Raw genomic sequence first — 22569 nt, 5'->3', positions numbered from 1 at the left:
GATGCTCAGAGAACTTATAGAATATCAGTTTTGCAGACGATAGCTTGTTTTACTATTTATCAGGGTTCACATCTTAAAAGGCCATAAAGGAACTAGAATCTACAATGGGCTGCGTTCAAAGCTTCAGGCAATTTTGTGACCGTACAAAAAATACTAATGTTCGTTTTAGTCTTCCGGCAGTGTGTTTCGTGTGGCAAATGGCCATGATTATCTTATTTGGGATTTTTATTCGTTATAACGAAGAATCGAATACACACTGGATAGTGGTTAGAAAATCTCACAACATATCAAGTGACATTGAGAATGATTTTTACTTCAGATATCCAAGTAAGTTGTGACACTTGATTTTTTCTTATCATCTCTTACATTCTGTTATTTTCCAGACATTTAAATTTAGATGATTTTTTTACTTTATAATTCAAAAATAATGTGGGTGTCTGTGTGTATATTTGATTTTGCTTTATAATTTAGGAGTATTTGGTCATAAATTCATTATTGTCTACTTAAGTTCCTAAATTGACAAGTATATCTCAAATGTGCTGATTTGCCCATATTAATACTACATTGCTAACAAGGATCTGCCACACACAGGTGCATATTTCCCCGAGGTCTAGTTTCTCCTCAGGGTATTGTTTTCTCCCCCAGTTTAACAATACCTGGCATACCATCCCTTCTTTCTTTGGATGAGGAAAAGCACTTCTTCACTTTGTTCAGCATTTTTCCAGCATTTCCCATGTATGTAAACACTACCTACAGTATGTTTTGGGTATGGTTGAACTGTATAGCTGCAAAAAAGTCTAATGGTAAGACTTTCTGATATATGGTGGAATATCAGACCACAAATGACCTGAGACAATTCATTGTCTCTAGAAAGGTTTTACAATTTCATTTGTTGACAGTCTGACACTTTTTAAAGCCTTTGTGGTTTTAGTATATTGAAGGAGATGATGATTTATAAGGGAATCTAATGTTTAACCTTTTGTCCCCTATTGTGTGTCAGCAAGGCTCAGTGTTGTGTTGTAAATGATACCCTGGTGCACACCAGTTGTTCTCTGTCACAGATATTATCTGGCAAAAAAAAACATCTTGCTCTGCGGTCAATGCAAATTTGAATTTACACCAATCAGATTTTCTTTTTGAGGAATTACTGTGTACAGAAGTATGTGGACTTTACAAAAATTCATAACTGTTAAGTTGTTTTGTGCAGTTAATGTATATGAGTAAAGTTCAAGGAGAAGTGTTGATCTCAAATGTACTTTGTGTTATTAATGATATTTTAAAATAACTATACATGTACCTTATTGCTAATATCAGCTACATTTATTGAACACAATATTAACAACACAATATTAACAGTAATAAACAAATGTAAATTTACATTTGTAAGTAAGTTCGCTTACTTACTTTCAACTTTCCTGCCAATGAGTGTTTGTAACTCTATTTGGAATTGGAATGTGTTGGGAATCATTTTAGCTCTGCTGACCTGAATGCAGTATACAAAGAAAGCAAACAAAAATGGCAAAAACAATCAAAAGCCGATTTAAGTTTGAGTCTGTTTTTTCCAAGAGGACATCAGCCAAAGTGCATATAGACAAAACGGTGGACACAAAACATGTCAATAAAATAAGCACATGTTTTGAACATGTGTCGATTCATTAAAGATGTTTGTTATACAGGATAGTGTCTGAGTATCTCAAAGTCATCATAACCGCCCATGTTTAATTAGAAAGTGACAGTAAATATATTTTGTCCTTGAGCTGTTTTCACATGGGTTCCTCATATTCATCCCGTATGCCCTCATGTCACCATATGCTGACAATTTGTTATGATAGTACACTTGTCAACATGCTGAATCTCATCTGACACATCTGTTTACACAAAGGTAACCCTTGTGAATTCCGTATTCATTAAAAAGTTTTTACTTAATTCAGATTCCTACATTTTCAGTGAGAGGTTATGCTATAATGTAGAAATTACAAGTGTCTTTCTTTTTTGGGGGGGCGGGGGGGTGTTAGAATGTATGACCCCCTTCTGATTTCTGTCTTAACAATAAAATGAACACAATAGAAATCGTTTCACAGTTTGCTGTTTCTTTTGGCAATAGCATGTGTGTAATATTTACCTTTTCATTTAACAGTTGTACCACTAATACCTGCTCTTCTAAGAGGGGAAATGCCCAACATCCTTACACATACAGTATGTCCCCAGTCACCATTATTGTGAATAATCATTTTTAAAGATAGATTTTAACATATGTTCGGATATAAATGCCAATTGACCCAACTTTGGGTTATCGGGATATTTAAATTTTGACAGTTATAAATGAAGCTGTGACTGGTGATAAAGCAGATAAATGTTGCATGATGCCCGGTTTCTCCAGTCACAGCTACAGAAGCTTAAGTCTTCTTCACAGGTGTCATGGGTGTCTTCCCTCACTATTCTTGTTCTATAATGGTCACACAGTTTGTGAGAGCTGCCTACTTTAATCATATTTATCAATATAGTACCACACTCTTTCTATTTATTAATGACTGAGGAAAATGTACTCTAAGACATATTTAGTAACTTTGAAATGTTCTTGTGTTCATTCTCTGACTTGTCTCAAGAAAACTGGCTGTAAAAGTAAGTTACTGTCAATTTAACAAAGGGTATCAAAAATTACAAAATGAATAAATAAAATTGTGTCATACTGTAGTTTATATTTTTTACTTCATTCTATCTTCACTGCATTTTCTTCTTGTTGTTGTTCAATAATTTGACATAAACTGTCAGAAGTGCAGTCAATACTGACCAGAACTGTAACTGGCAAAATTTTGCCCTCCAAAAAAGATAATATGTTCTAAGAGCAGATGGCTGCTGTTAATAATCAGTTGTAAGTAGGTAGTAAAAAAAATATAATAAAATACATCTAATTTTAACTTATTATTGGGTTATAGCTAACTAGTGACCTAAGGCAATGTCCGGATGTCTTTGGTATTAGGTGTCTTCAAAGGATCCTTGGGTACCGCTGAAATGATTTTGTATCAAATGAATGGATATTAAGAGAGATACTAAGAAAGACTAGAATGAGGAGTATCACTTCCAGCGTCAGCTACAACATTTTGACCATGTGGCCCGTTTCTTGGTGCATAATCCAGTACACAGGTGCCTGAGTGTTGAAGACCCAAGTCGCTGAAGAAGGCCAAGGGACCACCCACGTTTCACCTGGCCTTGTTATTTTACAAATGTGGAAATGGACTAGATGTCTGCCTGGGTAATTGCCATCCAGTACCCAAGACGGTTCTGTGGAGCTGTGGATGCAGCAAACTGCAGCACCAGCGCATACTCCCTGACTTGACTTGATTAACAGCTGCGCTAGCTAACATAATCTTAAATTACTATTGTGTGAGAGCTTTATTAGCCAGTGTGACTTTTTCTGTTATTATTGTGCAAGAGCTGCGCTATCTTGCATAATACTTATGTCAATATTCTTCTTGTGGTCTACTGGCCTCTACTGGTGGTTGACTCTCACTGCGGTATTGTATCACTTCCTGTTCCGGAGCACAGCGGTGTTTTTCTGTATCTGTTTAATCTGCGCAGTTAGATTGATCTAGTTATCTAGATTACGATTTGTTTCACAGTGTAATCTTCACGTGCCTTAACTAAAGCACTCACTCTACTGAATCACCTCTAAATTATTTACACATTATTCATTTTGCGTGTTTTTAGGAATCCGCTAGCTTAGCGTAGCTACTAGCTCTTAGCCGGTTTAGCATGGCGGCTTCTCCTGTCTCTCCCGCACTTTTCTGCTCTGGGTGTGAAATGTTTAGTTATTCTTCGGCCTCCTTTAGCAGTAATGGTACTTGTAATAAGTGTAGCTTATTCGTAGCTTTGGAGGCCAGGCTGGGCGAATTGGAGACTCGGCTCCGCACCGTGGAAAATTCTACAGCTAGCCAGGCCCCTGTAGTCGGTGCGGACCAAGGTAGCTTAGCCGCCGTTAGTTTCCCTCTGGCAGATCCCGAGCAGCCGGGAAAGCAGGCCGACTGGGTGACTGTGAGGAGGAAGCGTAGTTCTAAACAGAAGCCCCGTGTACACCGCCAACCCGTTCACATCTCTAACCGTTTTTCCCCACTCGGCGACACACCCGCCGAGGATCAAACTCTGGTTATTGGCGACTCTGTTTTGAGAAATGTGAAGTTAGCGACACCAGCAACCATAGTCAATTGTCTTCCGGGGGCCAGAGCAGGCGACATTGAAGGAAATTTGAAACTGCTGGCTAAGGCTAAGCGTAAATTTGGTAAGATTGTAATTCACGTCGGCAGTAATGACACCCGGTTACGCCAATCGGAGGTCACTAAAATTAACATTAAATCGGTGTGTAACTTTGCAAAAACAATGTCGGACTCTGTAGTTTTCTCTGGGCCCCTCCCCAACCGGACCGGGAGTGACATGTTTAGCCGCATGTTCTCCTTGAATTGCTGGCTGTCGCTTCATAGATAATTGGCAAAGCTTCTGGGGAAAACCTGGTCTTGTTAGGAGAGACGGCATCCATCCCACTTTGGATGGAACAGCTCTCATTTCTAGAAATCTGGCCAATTTTCTTAAATCCTCCAAACTGTGACTATCCAGGGTTGGGACCAGGAAGCAGAGTTGTAGTCTTACACACCTCTCTGCAGCTTCTCTCCCCCTGCCATCCCCTCATTACCCCATCCCCGTAGAGACGGTGCCTGCTCCCAGACCACCAATAACCAGCAAAAATCTATTTAAGCATAAAAATTCAAAAAGAAAAAATAATATAGCACCTTCAACTGCACCACAGACTAAAACAGTTAAATGTGGTCTATTAAACATTAGGTCTCTCTCTTCTAAGTCCCTGTTGGTAAATGATATAATAATTGATCAACATATTGATTTATTCTGCCTTACAGAAACCTGGTTACAGCAGGATGAATATGTTAGTTTAAATGAGTCAACACCCCCGAGTCACACTAACTGTCAGAATGCTCGTAGCACGGGCCGGGGCGGAGGATTAGCAGCAATCTTCCATTCCAGCTTATTAATTAATCAGAAACCCAGACAGAGCTTTAATTCATTTGAAAACTTGACTCTTAGTCTTGTCCATCCAAATTGGAAGTCCCAAAAAACAGTTTTATTTGTTATTATCTATCGTCCACCTGGTCGTTACTGTGAGTTTCTCTGTGAATTTTCAGACCTTTTTGTCTGACTTAGTGCTTAGCTCAGATAAGATAATTATAGTGGGCGATTTTAACATCCACACAGATGCTGAGAATGACAGCCTCAACACTGCATTTAATCTATTATTAGACTCTATTGGCTTTGCTCAAAATGTAAATGAGTCCACCCACCACTTTAATCATATCTTAGATCTTGTTCTGACTTATGGTATGGAATAGAAGACTTAACAGTATTCCCTGAAAACTCCCTGCTGTCTGATCATTTCTTAATAACATTTACATTTACTCTGATGGACTACCCAGCAGTGGGGAATAAGTTTCATTACACTAGAAGTCTTTCAGAAAGCGCTGTAACTAGGTTTAAGGATATGATTCCTTCTTTATGTTCTCTAATTGCCATATACCAACACAGTGCAGAGTAGCTACCTAAACTCTGTAAGTGAGATAGAGTATCTCGTCAATAGTTTTACATCCTCATTGAAGACAACTTTGGATGCTGTAGCTCCTCTGAAAAAGAGAGCTTTAAATCAGAAGTGCCTGACTCCTCGGTATAACTCACAAACCTCGTAGCTTTAAAGCAGATAACCCGTAGTTGGAGAGGAAAATGGCGTCTCACTAATTTAGAAGATCTTCACTTAGCCTGGAAAAAAAGAGTCTGTTGCTCTATAAAAAAGCCCTCCGTAAAGCTAGGACATCGTTCTACTCATCACTAATTGAAGAAAATAAGAACAACCCCAGGTTTCTTTTCAGCACTGTAGCCAGGCTGACAAAGAGTCAGAGCTCTATTGAGCTGAGTATTCCATTAACTTTAACTAGTAATGACTTCATGACTTTCTTTGCTAACAAAATTTTAACTATTAGAGAAAAAAATTACTCATAACCACCCAAAGACGTATCGTTATCTTGGCTGCTTCAGTGATGCCGGTATTTGGTTAGACTCATTCTCCTCCGATTGTTCTGTCTGAGTTATTTTCATTAGTTACTTCATCCAAACCATCAACATGTTTATTAGACCCCATTCCTACCAGGCTGCTCAAGGAAAGCCCTACCATTATTTAATGCTTCGATCTTAAATATGATCAATCTATCTTTGTTAGTTGGCTATGTACCACAGGCTTTTAAGGTGGCAGTATTAAACCATTACTTAAAAAGCCATCACTTGACCCAGCTATCTTAGCTAATTATAGGCCAATCTCCAACCTTCCTTTTCTCTCAAAAATTCTTGAAAGGGTAGTTGTAAAACAGCTAACTGATCATCTGCAGAGGAATGGTCTATTTGAAGAGTTTCAGGTCAGGTTTTAGAATTCATCATAGTACAGAAACAGCATTAGTGAAGGTTACAAATGATCTTCTTATGGCCTCGGACAGTGGACTCATCTCTGTGCTTGTTCTGTTAGACCTCAGTGCTGCTTTTGATACTGTTGACCATAAAATTTTATTACAGAGATTAGAGCATGCCATAGGTATTAAAGGCACTGTGCTGCGGTGGTTTGAATCATATTTGTCTAATAGATTACAATTTGTTCATGTACATGGGGAATCTTCTTCACAGACTAGGGTTAATTATGGAGTTCCACAAGGTTCTGTGCTAGGACCAATTTTATTCACTTTATACATGCTTCCCTTAGGTAGTATTATTAGACGGTATTGCTTAAATTTTCCATTGTTACGCAGATGATACCCAGCTTTATCTATCCATGAAGCCAGAGGACACACACCAATTAGCTAAACTGCAGGATTGTCTTACAGACATAAAGACATGGATGACCTCTAATTTCCTGCTTTTAAACTCAGATAAAACTGAAGTTATTGTACTTGGCCCCACAAAACTTAGAAACATGGTGTCTAACCAGATCCTTACTCTGGATGGCATTGCCCTGGCCTCTAGTAATACTGTGAGAAATCTTGGAGTCATTTTGATCAGGATATGTCATTCAAAGCGCATATTAAACAAATATGTAGGACTGCTTTTTTGCATTTACGCAATATCTCTAAATCAGAAAGGTCTTGTCTCAGAGTGATGCTGAAAAACTAATTCATGCATTTATTTCCTCTAGGCTGGACTATTGTAATTCATTATTATCAGGTTGTCCTAAAAGTTCCCTAAAAAGCCTTCAGTTAATTCAAAATGCTGCAGCTAGAGTACTGACGGGGACTAGAAGGAGAGAGCATATCTCACCCATATTGGCCTCTCTTCATTGGCTTCCTGTTTAATTCTAGAATAGAATTTAAAATTCTTCTTCTTACTTATAAGGTTTTGAATAATCAGGTCCCATCTTATCTTAGGGACCTCGTAGTACCATATCACCCCAATAGAGCGCTTCGCTCTCAGACTGCAGGCTTACTTGTAGTTCCTAGGGTTTGTAAGAGTAGATTGGGAGGCAGAGCCTTCAGCTTTCAGGCTCCTCTCCTGTGGAACCAGTTCCCAATTCAGATCAGGGAGACAGACACCCTCTCTACTTTTAAGATTAGGCTTAAAACTTTCCTTTTTGCTAAAGCTTATAGTTAGGGCTGGATCGGGTGACCCTGAACCATCCCTTAGTTATGCTGCTATAGACGTAGACTGCTGGGGGGTTCCCATGATGCACTGTTTCTTTCTCTTTTTGGCTCTGTATGCACCACTCTGCATTTAATCATTAGTGATCGATCTCTGCTCCCCTCCACAGCATGTCTTTTTCCTGGTTCTCTCCCTCAGCCCCAACCAGTCCCAGCAGAAGACTGCCCCTCGCTGAGCCTGGTTCTGCTGGAGGTTTCTTCCTGTTAAAAGGGAGTTTTTCCTTCCCACTGTAGCCAAGTGCTTGCTCACAGGGGGTCGTTTTGACCGTTGGGGTTTTACATAATTATTGTATGGCCTTGCCTTACAATATAAAGCGCCTTGGGGCAACTGTTTGTTGTGATTTGGCGCTATATAAAAAAAAATTGATTGATTGATTGAATATTGGGTAAAAGCTGCGCTAGATAGCATATTTCCTGATAAGGTAACAGCTACGCTAGCAAGGCGGCTAGTGTGCCTAGACTGACACACTGGCAACATGACGAGTTGGAAAAAAAAAATTGTTCACGTGACTCATAATAGTGTTTGCTGTTAGTCTGTCTGCATGTAAATCCAGCTATTTTATATCTTTATTTGCTGAAAATGCCGGGTTGTTGTGCATTTGGAGGCACAAATAAACACAGCAAGGGCTTCAAGATGTACAGATTCCCTTCCGATCTGAACAGAAGAAAAATTTGGGAAAATAAAGTCAGTCGTGTGGGATGGAAGCCGACATCATCGTCAAAGCTTTGAGAGGTAAATTTATTGTTCAGTAAAACTCACCTAAACCGTCATCATGTAAACCGGATATTCACAGTCACCGGACAAAAAAAGTTCCACAGTTTTTGAATTGTTTTCCATCTAATGAATACCATATATAGCGGATTTTGTACAACGGATTTTCGCTCACATCAGATAAAATGTCCCGTATGATCGCAATGTATTTCCATTAAAAACCCAGAGCAGTCTGGACGTGCACAGTAGCAGAGAGGTACAAATTAAAGTTCAGCTCTGACACTCACCGATTTGAGGAAAGTGGGACCGGAGTCATTTCTGTGATTAAAAGTCCGACCGTTTCTTTTTTTCACACCATGCTCAGACTTGGACCCTCAGCCTGGATGTGCACCTGTTAAATCAGACGCAAAAGACTTTTCTGCTTTTACTCCTTCGTCTGCCATCATATTATAATTGTTTTTGCAGTGCGCACGCTGATTAAAATGGATCAGAAAAGCCCGCACATTTACAACACGAAGTCAGTAAAAGAGGAAATTGTTGAGATTACCTTTGACTTGGAGGTGATGACTGTAGAAAGAAAAGCTTGTTGAGGGTCAAATTAGTTCAGAATAAAGCATAATCCAGAGATGGAGAACTGCATGACACAGAGTTACAGAGCTGCAGAAGTGTAAATCAGGCTTTAAATTAATTAAATAAATCATCAAAAATGGTAAATTTATGTAAATTTGATAGCTTAACTATTTTTATATTTATTTTGATGGCACCTGTACCTGGATGTGTTGCTGTATGTGGTTAAATGATTTTTTTAAAATGTTGAAAGCATTAAAGGTTCATTCAGTAGTTCAGTGCAGTTGGAACCAAAATGGCACTATGTTTTGAGTTGACCCCACTCTCTCTCTCTAAAGACGGCCAAACTCCATTTCTGTTTCTCCATCTTCCTAACCAAATTATTTAAAGATTTTATTTTATTTTAAGGTGTATTGTGTAAGTCTTTGTAATCCAATATGAGTTGGCACTTATCAAATTAGTAGCTCAGTGTGTTTTTGCACAATTGCATCCTGTTTGAAGATGTTACAGCCACATTTATCAGTTTGCTTGTTTGATTATTTATTTGTGTGTTTAATCAAATGTGTAAAACTGTTCAGTGGTGCCACACTACAAATATTTGCAGCATAGTTGTCATAATCTAGTTTATTCATACTCATACCACTGACATTTCTAATTTAACTGTCTTGAATTATAGCAATGACCCCCCCCCTTCCCATGACCACCTGCACACATGCGCACACACACACACACACACACACAAACACACACACAAATACAAAATAATAAAATAAAATCTTTCAGTTTATTTTACTTTTGAGAGACATTGTCCCATTTCCAACAATCTCCTCTGTCTGTCTTTTCTCTGTAGGTTTTCAGGATGTTCATGTGATGATTTTTGTGGGTTTTGGGTTCCTGATGACCTTCCTCAAGCGGTATAGTTTTGGCGCTGTGGGTTTTAACTTCCTCATTGCTGCTTTTGGTATCCAGTGGGCGCTGTTAATGCAAGGCTGGTTCCACTCACTGGACTACACTGATGGAAAGATCAAAATTGGAGTTGAAAAGTAATTGTTTAGTTTTATTCATATGTTAAAACATAGCCAATCCCCCCCCCACCACCACCCTTTGTTATTTCAGTGATGTGCACACAAACTCAAAATTCTGTGTTATTGTAAATAAGGACAATGACAGTGAAGCGAAAAAAAAAAACATGATTTCTGCCTGCATAATCTTCCTTTAAAATGTCTGAGTTTAGATAGACAGAAGTGGAGAAACTTGTCTGACAGGCAGTGAGTCAACAGTGTTAGTTTTTAGTTAGTTTTTTAAACTAGCTTTCTGGGACAGAATGATAATACACATACATCTTGACCAGAACCCTCAAGAATTAATATATTTTGGGGTTTCTGAAATCAACACAGCCTCCAAATGGTACATACAGGGTGAAAAACATACACGCATCCACTTATATTATGAATTCAGTGATGCTAAAACTAACAAAATGTCAGCTTGCCGAGAACCTTTTATTGACCGTGACTGTCGACAGCTAGTAGTTTCTCTCTGCCTCAAATCAGAAAATGTTGGGATATCGAAAATGCAAAAGAAAAAAAGGGGCAGTGATTATTGATTTATATTTCATCACATACAGTATAAACCAAAAACATTTCTTACATTTTTTGTCTATTTGTTTTTTTTTTTCCAATTTAATTTCATTTCTTAAAATCCATCCATTCCTGCATTCAAAGCCTGCAGCACATTCCAAAAACAGTTGGGATGCTAAAGCATTTACCATTCTGTACAGTTTCCATTCCTTCTCACAACACTTAAAAGATGTTTTGTCATTGAAGATACCAGCAATGAAGTGTTCCAGGTGTTATTTTTGTCCCATTCTGCCTGCACACACATCATCAGGTGTAGAGTATTACAAGTTATCATTGTTGCATTTTGTTTCAAAATTCGCCACACATTCTGTATTGGGGACAAGTCAGGACTGCAGGTGGGCCAGTCCAGTACATGTCCTCTTCCTTCACAGCCATGTGTGCAAAATGTGGTTTTGCATTGTCTTGTTGAATAAAGCATGGACGTCCCTGGAAAAGATGCCATCTTGGAGGCAGCATATGTTACTCTAAAATCTCAGTCTACCTTTCTGCATTAATGTAGCCATCACAGAAGTGTAAACTGCATTTGCTAAGGGCACTGACACAACCCCATACCCTGACAGACTCTATTTCATTTATTTATTTATTTATTGTTTTGACTTGTTGCTGATAACAGTCTGGATGGTCCTTTGTCCATTTCTCCCAAAAAGATCTGGAATAATGATTTGTCTGAGCACAAGTATGTTTCCTCTGTATGATGGTCCAACCCAGATGCCTCAGAGCCAAGAGACGTCAACACCACTTCTGGACAAGGTTAACATAAGGTTTCTTTTTTGCACAGTAATTTGTTTTAGTGGTATTAGTGAATGTAACTCCATATTGTAGTGCTTTGACAAAGCTTTCCCAAAGTAATCCCTTGCCCATGTGGTTATATCAGTTATTGATGAATGACGGTTCTTGATGCAGTGTTGTCTGAGAGACAGTATTGGAATGGCTAACATACGTATAGTATAATGCGACGGTCCAAGGAGTTCAGTGCAGCCCTAAGAAAGAGGACTGTAGATTTAAACAAGGTAAGAATGTCTGTTGGAGGCATTTCTAAGCATGTGCAGATTCCAAGATGATCAGGTCAACCAACTGTATACAAGTACAGGTTATTAAGGCTGTTTTTGCTGCCAGTGGAACTGGTGCTTTCAACAAAGTGGATGGAATAATAACTACCTTGGAATTCTTCAACAAACCTCAAACCATTAAAACATTCATTCATATAACACGATGTGAGGCCAAATGCACATTAAAGCCGGCCAACCTTTAGCTTTTGGTATGGCTTCCCCAAAGTCCTAACCTCAACCACATCAAAAAACACCTGAACTTGTCTTAAAAGGCAAAATTACATTTGGGATGAATAAAGTATTTCTCTGTCTGTCTGTCTGCCTGTCTAGGAAATCAACAGACTGAAATGACAGTTGACAAATGCCAAAAGCTTGTTGATGGTATTTAGTTAAAGTTAAACTTGCTAAGGAATGTTTAGCCAAATATTAGGTGTGTTATATGTAAGTACATATGCATAGGTTTGAACTTTGTGTCTATGTTGTACAATCATTCTGCCCAGAAAATGTCAACCACAACTGTAGGCATCTTCATGGATATAGCAACTGTTTACATAATGTTTAGAAGGTAAACAGAAACTCTGAAGTGGAACAAAGTTCCCATCTGTATCAACACATCATAGATTTGTGTGACAGAAACAAGGAGAAGAACATGACTGTACATTTAGATTAGTTCTTCAAATAATTAAATGGATATTTTATGGTGCTCTTAGGCATACCTTAAGGCAAAATAAATCTAATATTTTATATTTTGCCAATACAGATGGTAAATGCACTGTAAATATTTCCCTATTTTGTATTTTAAATATTGTTTTTGTTCCATCCTCTTAGTCTGATCAATGCTGATTTCTGTGTGGCGGGCTGCTTAATTGCCTATGGGGCCGTTCTGGGTAAAGTCAGTCCAGTCCAGCTGATGGTTCTTACTCTCTCTTGGGGTGACATTGTTTGCTGTATGAATGATATATTATCCTGAGTCTCATACACGTAAGTTTGAACAAAGTCTTTATATATTTGCCTTAAATGTTTTGGTTGCAATCAACTCTACAATTGATTGCCATCTTCCATAATCCAGCTGTGGACTCATGGAAGTCATTAGGTTCTGTCCACTACCCACTGACTGTGGTCACATTTGTCCAACATGTCCACAGCCTGGAGAGGGCATGGCCAGCAGCTCCTTTCTGTTTAAGGGCGGTCTCCCATTACTCATTTGTGACCTCCAATTTCTGTCCCACTTTCAAAATGAAGGAAAGTTTTTCAATAAATATTTAATACTCTGTTTCAATTAAGCTGTTAAAATGAAAAAGAAAATTGACAAATTTTTCATGTTCTCAGCAGACAATAATTTTGGCCCACTCAAATTTATGATACTAGAAAATGAAAAAAAACAAACAAAAACCTAAAACTAAAGAGTGTCACTTAGTATTAGCTATTCTGATACATAATAAATGATGTGATACCACGAGAAGACTACATATACTTGCAAAAAAAAAAAAAAAAAAAAAAAGGATCAGAAACAAAACCAGTCAATGTGTTTTATCGACTTGGCACACAACTGGATCCCCCGAGGTGTCCTGTGGGGGGTATTACTGAGAGTATGGGGTACCGAGATTGCTGCAACACTTGATCCAGTCTCCATACAACCAAAGTGGGAGCTGTGGCCGCATTGTCGTCATCATGTCAGACCAGTGCTGGTGAAAATTTTAAGGTGCAGTCAGGGATTGGAGGGTGTTCAGTTTGTCGACCATAGAATTACATGTCTGCTCTTTGCAGATGATGTGGTTCTGTTTGCTCCATCAGACAGTAACCTCAGATGTGCACTGGACAGGTTTCAGGCTGAGTGTAAAGCAAACGGGATGAGGATCAGCACCTCCAAATCTGTCAGAAAAATGTGGATTGTCCCCAGTGGGTCAGGAGACAGTTATTGCCCCAAGTGGGGTCTGTTTATGGTCTGCTCCTTTCTCTGCCCCTGACCAAGGCAGTGTCTCTCCATCTGGAGCTGGTCCCTAGGCACCTGACTCTGGGTGCCCACTGTTCCTAGTGGTTGGATTGTGTCTAACTGTAATTAGGATGGGTTAAATGCAGAGGGCGTCCTGTCCAGGGTGTACCCCACATCACACCCTATGACTGCTGGGATAGGCTCCAGCCTCCCTGTGACCCTTCATTGGAGTAAGTGGTTGAAGAAGAGTGAGGAGTAAATACAGAAGACAAATTTCATTGTATGCATGTACAACAACAAATAAAGGAATTATCATAATTTTTAAGTGGAGGAGTTCAATTATCTCAGGGTCTTGTTCATGATGAGTGAAGGTAAGATGGAGCCTGAGATAAATAGATGGATTGATGATTTGTCTGAGGTCCTGTTAACGCTGTACTGAATCATTGTGGTGAAGAAACAGCTGAGCCAGAAGGCGAGGCTTTTGATTTACAATCTGATTTACATTCCAATCCTCAGCTATGTTCATGAACTTTGGAGAATAACTTAAAGAACAAGGTCGTGGATACAAGTGGTGGAAGTAAGGGTCCTTTGTTGGTTATCTGGGCTTACACTCAGGGACAGGATGAGAAGCTTGAATGTCAGAGAGGGAGTTGGAGTAAAGTCACTGCTCCTTCGCATGAAAAGGAGCCAGTTGAAGTATTTCAGGCATCTGGTGAGAATGGCCCCTAGTCATCTCCATAGGGATGTGGTTCAGGTATGTTCAATTGGGAAGAGGCCCCTAGGTAGACCCAAGACACGTTGAAGGGATTATATCTCCCAGCTGACTTGGCAACACTTCAGAATCCCCCAGGAAGAGAATTTGGCTGAGGGTAGGGAAGTGTGGGATGAGCTGCTTGGTCCACTGCCACCACGATCCGGACCTGGATAAGTGGCAGAAAATGAATGAATACATTAGAAATGAAATAGAAATCATGTGATTGCATGTGTAACTTTTTAATAACTATGTATCAAGCTCAAGCTAATAAGATGAACAAATAAACGTGGCACCAAAAAGAAAAATAACTGGTGCAACACAGGAATAAGTGCCAGAAAATTTAATAAGGTGCTGAAAGCAAAAAATGTTCAACGGGACTAACATTTCGATGTGAGAGTCACATCTTCCTCAGAGTCCACTTGGCACCATTTTTTAAAATATTACTTATTTTAAAAATATTATTAAATGCTATATTCTGGCAGCAATCCAGAATTATTATTATTTTTTTTTAGGTATCCATCCATTGATTTTTGCTTTATTTGAAACAGATGACACCAGAAAAAAAATGATTAGAGGGTTCCACTCCCACAGTGTATGTAACTCACAAAACACTTTTTGTGTGAAATTTTTAGAACCCCGATTTATTTATTTGGTGGGGGGGTGGATTTGGGGAAAAAAAATGGGTTGGTATGGTTGCTGAAACAACAAATTTGTTTATTTATTTGTTTGTTGGGCCCCGTGTTCATGTCCCTTTTGTGAAGGCAAGAGACGCTGGAGGCTCCATGGTGATCCACACATTTGGAGCTTATTATGGTCTTAGCGTTTCCTGGATGCTGTACCGGCCTAATCTGAACCAAAGCAGCCGTCTGCAGGGATCTGTCTACCACTCAGATGTGTTTGCTATGATTGGTGAGCCTGACTTTCATTAAGGAGTAATTAGTTTGGAGTAATTCTGAGGTACTCTGGAGGTTCACTGCTGATTCTTCTCTGTGTTCTGTGTAGGCACCCTCTTTCTGTGGATGTTCTGGCCCAGTTTCAATTCAGCCATCTGTGATCACGGAGACGGGCAGCACAGAGCGGCCATCAATACCTACCTGGCTTTGGCCGCCACTGTGCTCACCGCCGTGGCCATGTCAAGCTTCTTCCAGAAACATGGAAAACTGGAGATGGTAATGCTCACTTCTGCTGGTTTTTCGTCACGGTTATGAGGCTGTTGCATCTAATGCAGAGTGAACGCTCACACTGACACACGTGGTTTCTGTCCTGTGATTTTCTTCGCTGGTTTCCCAGGCTCACATTCAGAACGCCACACTTGCTGGTGGTGTTGCCGTGGGAACGGCGGCAGAGTTTATGCTGATGCCCTACGGGTCTCTGATTGTAGGATTCTGCTGTGGGATCATTTCCACACTGGGATATATCTACCTCACGGTAAGGGACTGTTCCTTTTTCCTCTGTGTTCTGCATGCTAAGCTTCTTTTTTTAGCTGAAACAGACAGGGGAAGTGAATTGGGCAGTGCAGTCTCTGAGGGCGGGCGCTAAAGGGGTCAGATATGACGCATATGATGTCATTTCTCTACTTCTGGGGACAAAAACACAGCATTTTCTCTGAGTTTTGGGGCAAATTACACACAAACAAAGTGCAAATGCAAAGAAAATGTGACGATGCAGTAGAAAGTGGACATGTGTTGCGGTTTGTTTGTGACCCAGAGTACAAACATGTCGAGGCAGTTTTGCAGGCGAGAGAACGTAGCTACTCTGGTTAGCTGTGTAGGCTAACACTTACCGACACAACGTCTCCCATTTGCTTTGTCTTCCCTTCTCCACTGGGAACCGAAAAAAACCACCGCTTTTCATGACTGATTCGGTGTTAACAGTCGAAAACAAAACAGTACACCATTTTTCCATGTGAAGTTATGCTGTGTATATATTGCACAACCGGAATGGCTTTCCCCATAAGTGGCCAAATCCCGCGATATCACGCATTGTTCAAATGAGACTGCACTGCTCTCTTACTTTAATTACCGGTATGTCGTTACAACGAGGACGCATAAATATCTGCGTGACGCGACATGACTGGGCCATGACCATGTGGACAGCTGACAGATGATGGATGGAGGTCAACCAAGTCAGCATAAACTAAGATCATAATACTGCTGCTTAGTAAGATCAGTTAATTCTGAACAATGTGACTCTTAGCCATTCATGGAGAAACACCTGAAGATCCAGGACACGTGTGGAATCCATAACCTCCACGGCATGCCAGGAGTCGTCGGTGGAATTGTGGGAGCCGTTACTGCTGCTGCTGCATCCGAGGCTGTTTATGGGAGTGAAGGGTGAGCACGTCTTATTCACGAAAGAAAAAGTAGATTAGCAAACATTTAAGGTAAGGAAACACATTTGTGACGTGTTGCGCTCAAACAATATTGTGCTCTCACCTTTATTTGTATTAAGGCTGATTAACACCTTCGACTTTGTGGGTGCTTTCAAAAACATGGTGCCCACTCGGCAGGGTGGGCACCAGGCTGCAGGCTTATGTGTGGCTATCTGCTTCGCCGTGGGTGGAGGCATCATCGTCGGTAAGAAATATATGAGAAAAACCACTGCTGGTTGGTTAAAGGTGCTTCTGTCACATCCAAATGAAAGTATCGGTGTGTTCATATGGACATGATACTAGACAGCTTGTTTGCAATTTACACAGGTTGTATTTTAAGATTACCTATCTGGGGAGATCCCGCTGATGACAACTGCTTTGACGATGAATCCTACTGGGAGGTAAGAGATATATGAGAATTTTTTTCTAAAGAAAAAAAAAAAGGAATATCAGTGGTACTAGTATCTTTCCTACGTATGTTTTCAGCCTCAATTTCTCACCACTGCCATTCTTTAACTGATCTAGTCATATAGTGCCCTAGCTTCAATACTGCCCATGACAAATTGCTGCTGCTGACATTTAAAGCTGCAGAGATCTACAGTATCAGTGCTGAACCTCTTCAGGTGGGTGGAGATGGTGTTTTGGCATTGTGAGGTCAGGTCAGTTATACGGCACCACGGCCATGTGGGACGCTTCCCTGAGCATGATCCAGCACACAGGCGCTTCACTGTTGAGGGCCCCAGCGACTGCAACAGGCAAAGGGGATGACCACGTATCATATGGCTGTGAAATATAGATGGCTACTCTCAGGGGGTGGGAATGGAGCAGTAGGTTGCCAATCAGGGCGCAGGGTGTTACATGTCTCACGGCAGTTTGTGGCAGCATTACGAAAAGTACATTAATCTATGGGTTTGTGACGGGCATGAAAATGGGGCGCTTTTCATAACAGGGGCACAAATTTGCATGAAATGTGGGGTGATGGGGAGGGTTATGGTTAGGGCAAGGTAGACACTTGTGCTATGGTTAGGATTATAAATAGCACAATAAAAACCGTGTCACAAGTATCGAACAATTTTCGTGACAGGGGCATGAAAAAAACCTGTGACACGGGGCTGGGTAATGTAGCACCAGTACATGCTTTGAGACCTGACCTGAGCAACACCTGAGCTGAGCAAGTTTTCTTGTATAGTGAAGATGAATTTATTTGTCTTCAGCGTTCTAGTTACTTTGGCGTGCTAGCATGATTAAAAATGGATTGCACCCCTTATCAAAGACCTCTGTCCAGACACTCAAACCTTGTGAAACTGCGAAATGGGAGAATGACAATCCAGAAAGAACAAAAGAGAACAGTGCCACCTACAGGACAGCAGCTTCTAGCCCATGTCGATTACTGTGTTATTTTGAACTGTTTTGCCTGGTTTTGCGCACATTTTTATGAGTGTCAGAAGAGCGACTGTTGTGTATTGTATAAGTAGATACTTCACATTTTCTTTCAAAAGCATATTGGCACATTTTATGTTTTACAAATTTTGTTGCCACGTTACTAAATAATCAATTCTCTATCTAGCCCCCACCAAGAATAAAAAAAATAAAAATTGGAGCCGCCACTGGACATTTCTGCTCATCTGCATGTAAAAAACACATCATAATTTGCTGAATATAATTTTTTATGCTATTATTATTTGTATTTTCTAATGTTCTGCACGACCTGACACAAGATTGACAAACACCCACGTTGTATTTTTACTGAATGACCTACCTACCTGTGTTTACACTTAAAACATTCACTCTTTCCATTTCCTGACATTCAAAAAACAAACAAACAAACAAACAAAAAAACAAATCATGCATACAGTGTTTGTTGGCTGTACACTGTTTTGGTGTTTTATAAAATCTGAGTCACAGCATTTCAATTCTGACTGTTTCCAGCTGCCTGAGGACGAGGAGAGCATCCCGCCAATCCTGCAGTACAACAACCACATGGTGCACAAAGATGTGTAGGTGTCCGAACACATGATGCAGTTGTGTGCCTTCACGGTGATGAAGGGTGGTGTGTTCGCTGCCCTCTTGGTGGCAGCAGATGCACAGTCTGTGTCGACCGCATGTGACTGCATTGCTGCCGTTTGTCGGATTGAGTTATGCACAACAGAATAGGCTGTCTTTCCCGTGTGTTTCCTGTTGCTCAGGGTCATGGCCGATGCGCATCCTGAGCCCTGAGACATACCCTGTAATGTTTGTTGATGTGGGTTTTTCCATCTGTCTGCACCAATCCCCAAAAGGGACATTTGAGTTGTGCAATAGATGTGTTTACCAGAAGCAATGACATTATAAAAACAGAATTTATTTAAGTTGTTAATTCTATGGGATTTTAAAAGATTAGAATAAATTGAAGAATATATTCAGTGCTATCTAACAAAAAGGCATTTGAAGAATTTAGCAAAGCCCACAGAAGGGTATGAATTTATCAAACCATAATGTTACACTTTTGATTTTTACCTGAGGCCATCAAATATGGCCATCGGGTATTGCGAAGGCTTTGCGTCCATCCGTCTGTGTTCAGCATACGAGAGTCCAGTCCTATTACTGCCAGAGTCTTCACATTCACAGGGAACATTCTTGGGACACAGACTTTGGACAAGCTCAAAGGCTCAAAGATGGTTAACCTTGACCTATTTCAAGAGATATTTCAAGACATTAAAATGTCACATTCTGTTTCAATCTGTTGCTTTTTTTTTTTTACATTTTTTTGAGTGGTGTGGTGACAGCCAATCAGAGCAGAGCTACTATAACGTCAGTGGCTGGTCTCTCCAAAACTGTTTCATTTTGTGTGTTTATATACATGTTTCTCATATATTATGTAAAAGCTAACGAGAAATGAACACTTCTAAAACTGAAAACACTGTTCTTTGGAACCTAATAACACCTCTGAACTTATTTACAAGGCGTTTTGTGGACGTTAGCGTGGTGACGTCACAGGCTGGTCTAGCTACCTGCAAAACTCCATTTTATTTGTGTGTAAATATAACCTTTCTCATATATTATGTAAAAGCTAGCAAGAAATAAACACTTCTAAAACTGAAAATGCTGTTTTTGGAACCTAATAACACCTCTGAACTTATTTCACAGACATTTTGCAAACATTAGCGCAGTGACATCACAAGCTGGTCTAGCTAGCTGTAAAACTCCTTTTCGTTTGTGTGTAAATATAACCTCTTTGTCATATATTATGTAAACGTTAGTGAGAAATAAGCACTTCTAAAACTGAAAATGCTGGTTTTATAACCTAATAACATCTCTGGAGTGATTTACAAGTTTCGCGGACATCAGCATGCATGCAAAATTCCGCTAACTCAAAGCTATCTTCTGCTCTTGTCAAAAGCTTATATACACGCAGACGCACACACCCCTGCAGACGCTGTTAAAACGTAAACGTTTATTATTTTGATTGATAGAGGGTCTTATTGAACATGTACAAATTTTACGTAAGACAATAGAATCTTAATAATTAAACAACTGCAAATTATAAAGAAGAGGACAATGCTCATACTGCCGGTATTTTACCAGTGCGTTATATTTAAAAATCTGAATACACTATTTCACAAATCTCGGTGGGGGTGGTGACCAAGTGGTTCGTGCTTTTGGCTTCAGTGTGGAAAGTTACCGGTTCAAACCCCTGCCACATTTCTCCATTTAATTTGGAGTTGTGTCAGGTGTAAAATTTGTGCCAAATCAACATGCAGATCAACCTTGGATCTGCTGTGGTGTCCCTGAGTGGAAAAAAACAAAAAAACAAAAAAACAAGGGAGCAGCTGAAGGGACTTGCTATTTCAAAAACCTAGGCCTGGGAAATTCAAGAAATTGACAATCAAGCTAATTTGAGGTTAAATTGTTGTACTTACAACCACACATATGTTGAAAGAGAAGTTGCTCAAATTCTTTCTTTTGAAAGGCCATAAATTAATGGAGGGCAGCAGTCCCAAACTGAATTACATTCAATTACATACACGCATTTCCAATTAAATATATTTAATTAAAAAATAACATTCTGAGTCTAACATACATCTTCAAACTAATAAATACTCCACTGTTTCTTTTTCTTAACAGTAATTGATTAATTTGCAGAGAATTTGTCATTAGTCACTATGGACCAAAATAACAGGAGTGCTGACTAAACATGGCTTGCAAGCCCTACGTTGGGCATCCCTGGTTGGACAAGAATCAAAAAGAAAATCCCTACCTCAGGGTTGTGTGGTAAAGTAACTGTTATTTGAGTTTTGTAATTGCTGTGAAATAATCTGAAAGTAACAATTTATTTCTCTGATTTAGTACATTTCTGTGCAGAAAAGATTTGACTCACACTGATAATCACGCCTGATTCTAATCGTCATTAACCCTGCATCCACTAACTATCCAGTAGGGGGCAGTCACGTCTATGGGATATTCCATAGCAAAACAATGCTGCTTTTTCGATTGACCTGGTTCGTCAAAGTTCAGATGTGAAAGAGTTTGTCCTCATATGTTTTATTCTTTACTTTGGTGACTTATAAGATGATAACTATATTAATAGTTATCATGTTAGCAAACTGAAGGGAGTTGACTCATTCATTAACCCATTTGTTCATTCGTTTTCACTCATTACATTTAAAAAGGGAGATAGCTTGGCTTTTCCAAAGCCTAAGAAGAAATATAAATAACTTGCATGACCACATTCACCTTTACAAATACACAGTTTCATAATTTAGGAGGCATGTGCAATTTAATCAGGGTTTTCCTATTTATTTCATTATTTATTGATCACTGACTACTTATCGATCACCTGTTTTTGTGTTGTCATGTAAAAACACCCACATTTATTATTATTATTTAAATGAGGCTTATAATTATTGATTAGTTGATCTCATCTAGTTGATCATTGATTAATAACTGATTATTTATTGAAATGTGAAACAAAAATGTAAAATTTGACTTTTGTTGGAACGAGAGTTTTTATTTTTATTATTTATTTCTTTTGACAGTTTATATGATATTTTCTGTGTTCCTGTTATGAAAAGGAAAGGGGAAAACAAACATTCAAAATCTGCAGTGGTTTCGGTGTTTGAATGTATTTTATTTTTTGCAGAGCGGAGTCCAACTTCAGCGTGGAACAGAGATGATACTTCTTTATGTGGAGAACACCAAGAATACCATATGGACCACGTCTTCTGCAATGGCTATGACTAATGGATGGAAATATTGTTTTCATGGTTCTCTTCCACTAGTCCAGTTATTTGTACATTTAATAAATATGCCAACAACTTGATTGAAGTCTGAACACTTTACTGCTTAAAATGTAAGTAACTGACATCGTCATTCTCTTCTGTTGGTTGTCTGTGTATTTATTTTTCAGTGTAAATCGGTAAATGTGATATTTTATTTTCAATAAACAGCTGTGTCCATACAGTTGGGGTTAATTATCTCACTTCAGTAAATTCAGCAAGCAGATTATTGCTTCAATAATCTATAACTTCAATTTGACAGACACAAATTGAGTCTCTTAAGAAAAAATGTAGTTTTAAGTTCTGAGTTTGGCATTAAAGTATTTGTTTGTGCTTGTTCTGACTTTCACTTTCAGGATTTTCAACACCTGCTTTCATATCTTAGGTTTTAAATTTTAAAATCTTGTCCATGTATTTGAAATAATTCTGTAATTGAAATATTGCATTAATTCAAATGTGTGTGTGTGTGTTTTTTTCTGTATGTTGTCATTTTAAAGCCATGCAAAGTTATTGGTTTGGGAGACGCTATGTGAAATGCAAATAAAAACAAAAATTATGCAA

At 39.2% G+C, this 22569-nt stretch overlaps 1 protein-coding gene across 1 annotated transcript; it reads left to right on the top strand.

Annotated features, from left to right (window-relative positions):
• On the top strand, positions 1 to 22569 carry rhcgb (Rh family, C glycoprotein b). The gene is given in 13 exon segments (XM_034176818.1): positions 1 to 327; positions 9860 to 10052; positions 12524 to 12620; positions 12622 to 12645; positions 12647 to 12676; positions 15144 to 15291; positions 15385 to 15551; positions 15673 to 15810; positions 16579 to 16715; positions 16834 to 16958; positions 17081 to 17154; positions 18683 to 18750; positions 21873 to 22569. Coding segments are annotated over 13 exon segments (1458 nt in total). The 5' UTR covers positions 1 to 104; the 3' UTR covers positions 21907 to 22569.

The sequence above is a fragment of the Thalassophryne amazonica genome, chromosome 8 (assembly GCF_902500255.1).
Source record: "Thalassophryne amazonica chromosome 8, fThaAma1.1, whole genome shotgun sequence".
Classification (NCBI taxonomy): Eukaryota; Metazoa; Chordata; class Actinopteri; order Batrachoidiformes; family Batrachoididae; genus Thalassophryne; species Thalassophryne amazonica.
The sequence above is the reverse complement of the archived record's forward strand: the minus strand, read 5'-3'. Positions and strand labels throughout refer to the sequence as shown.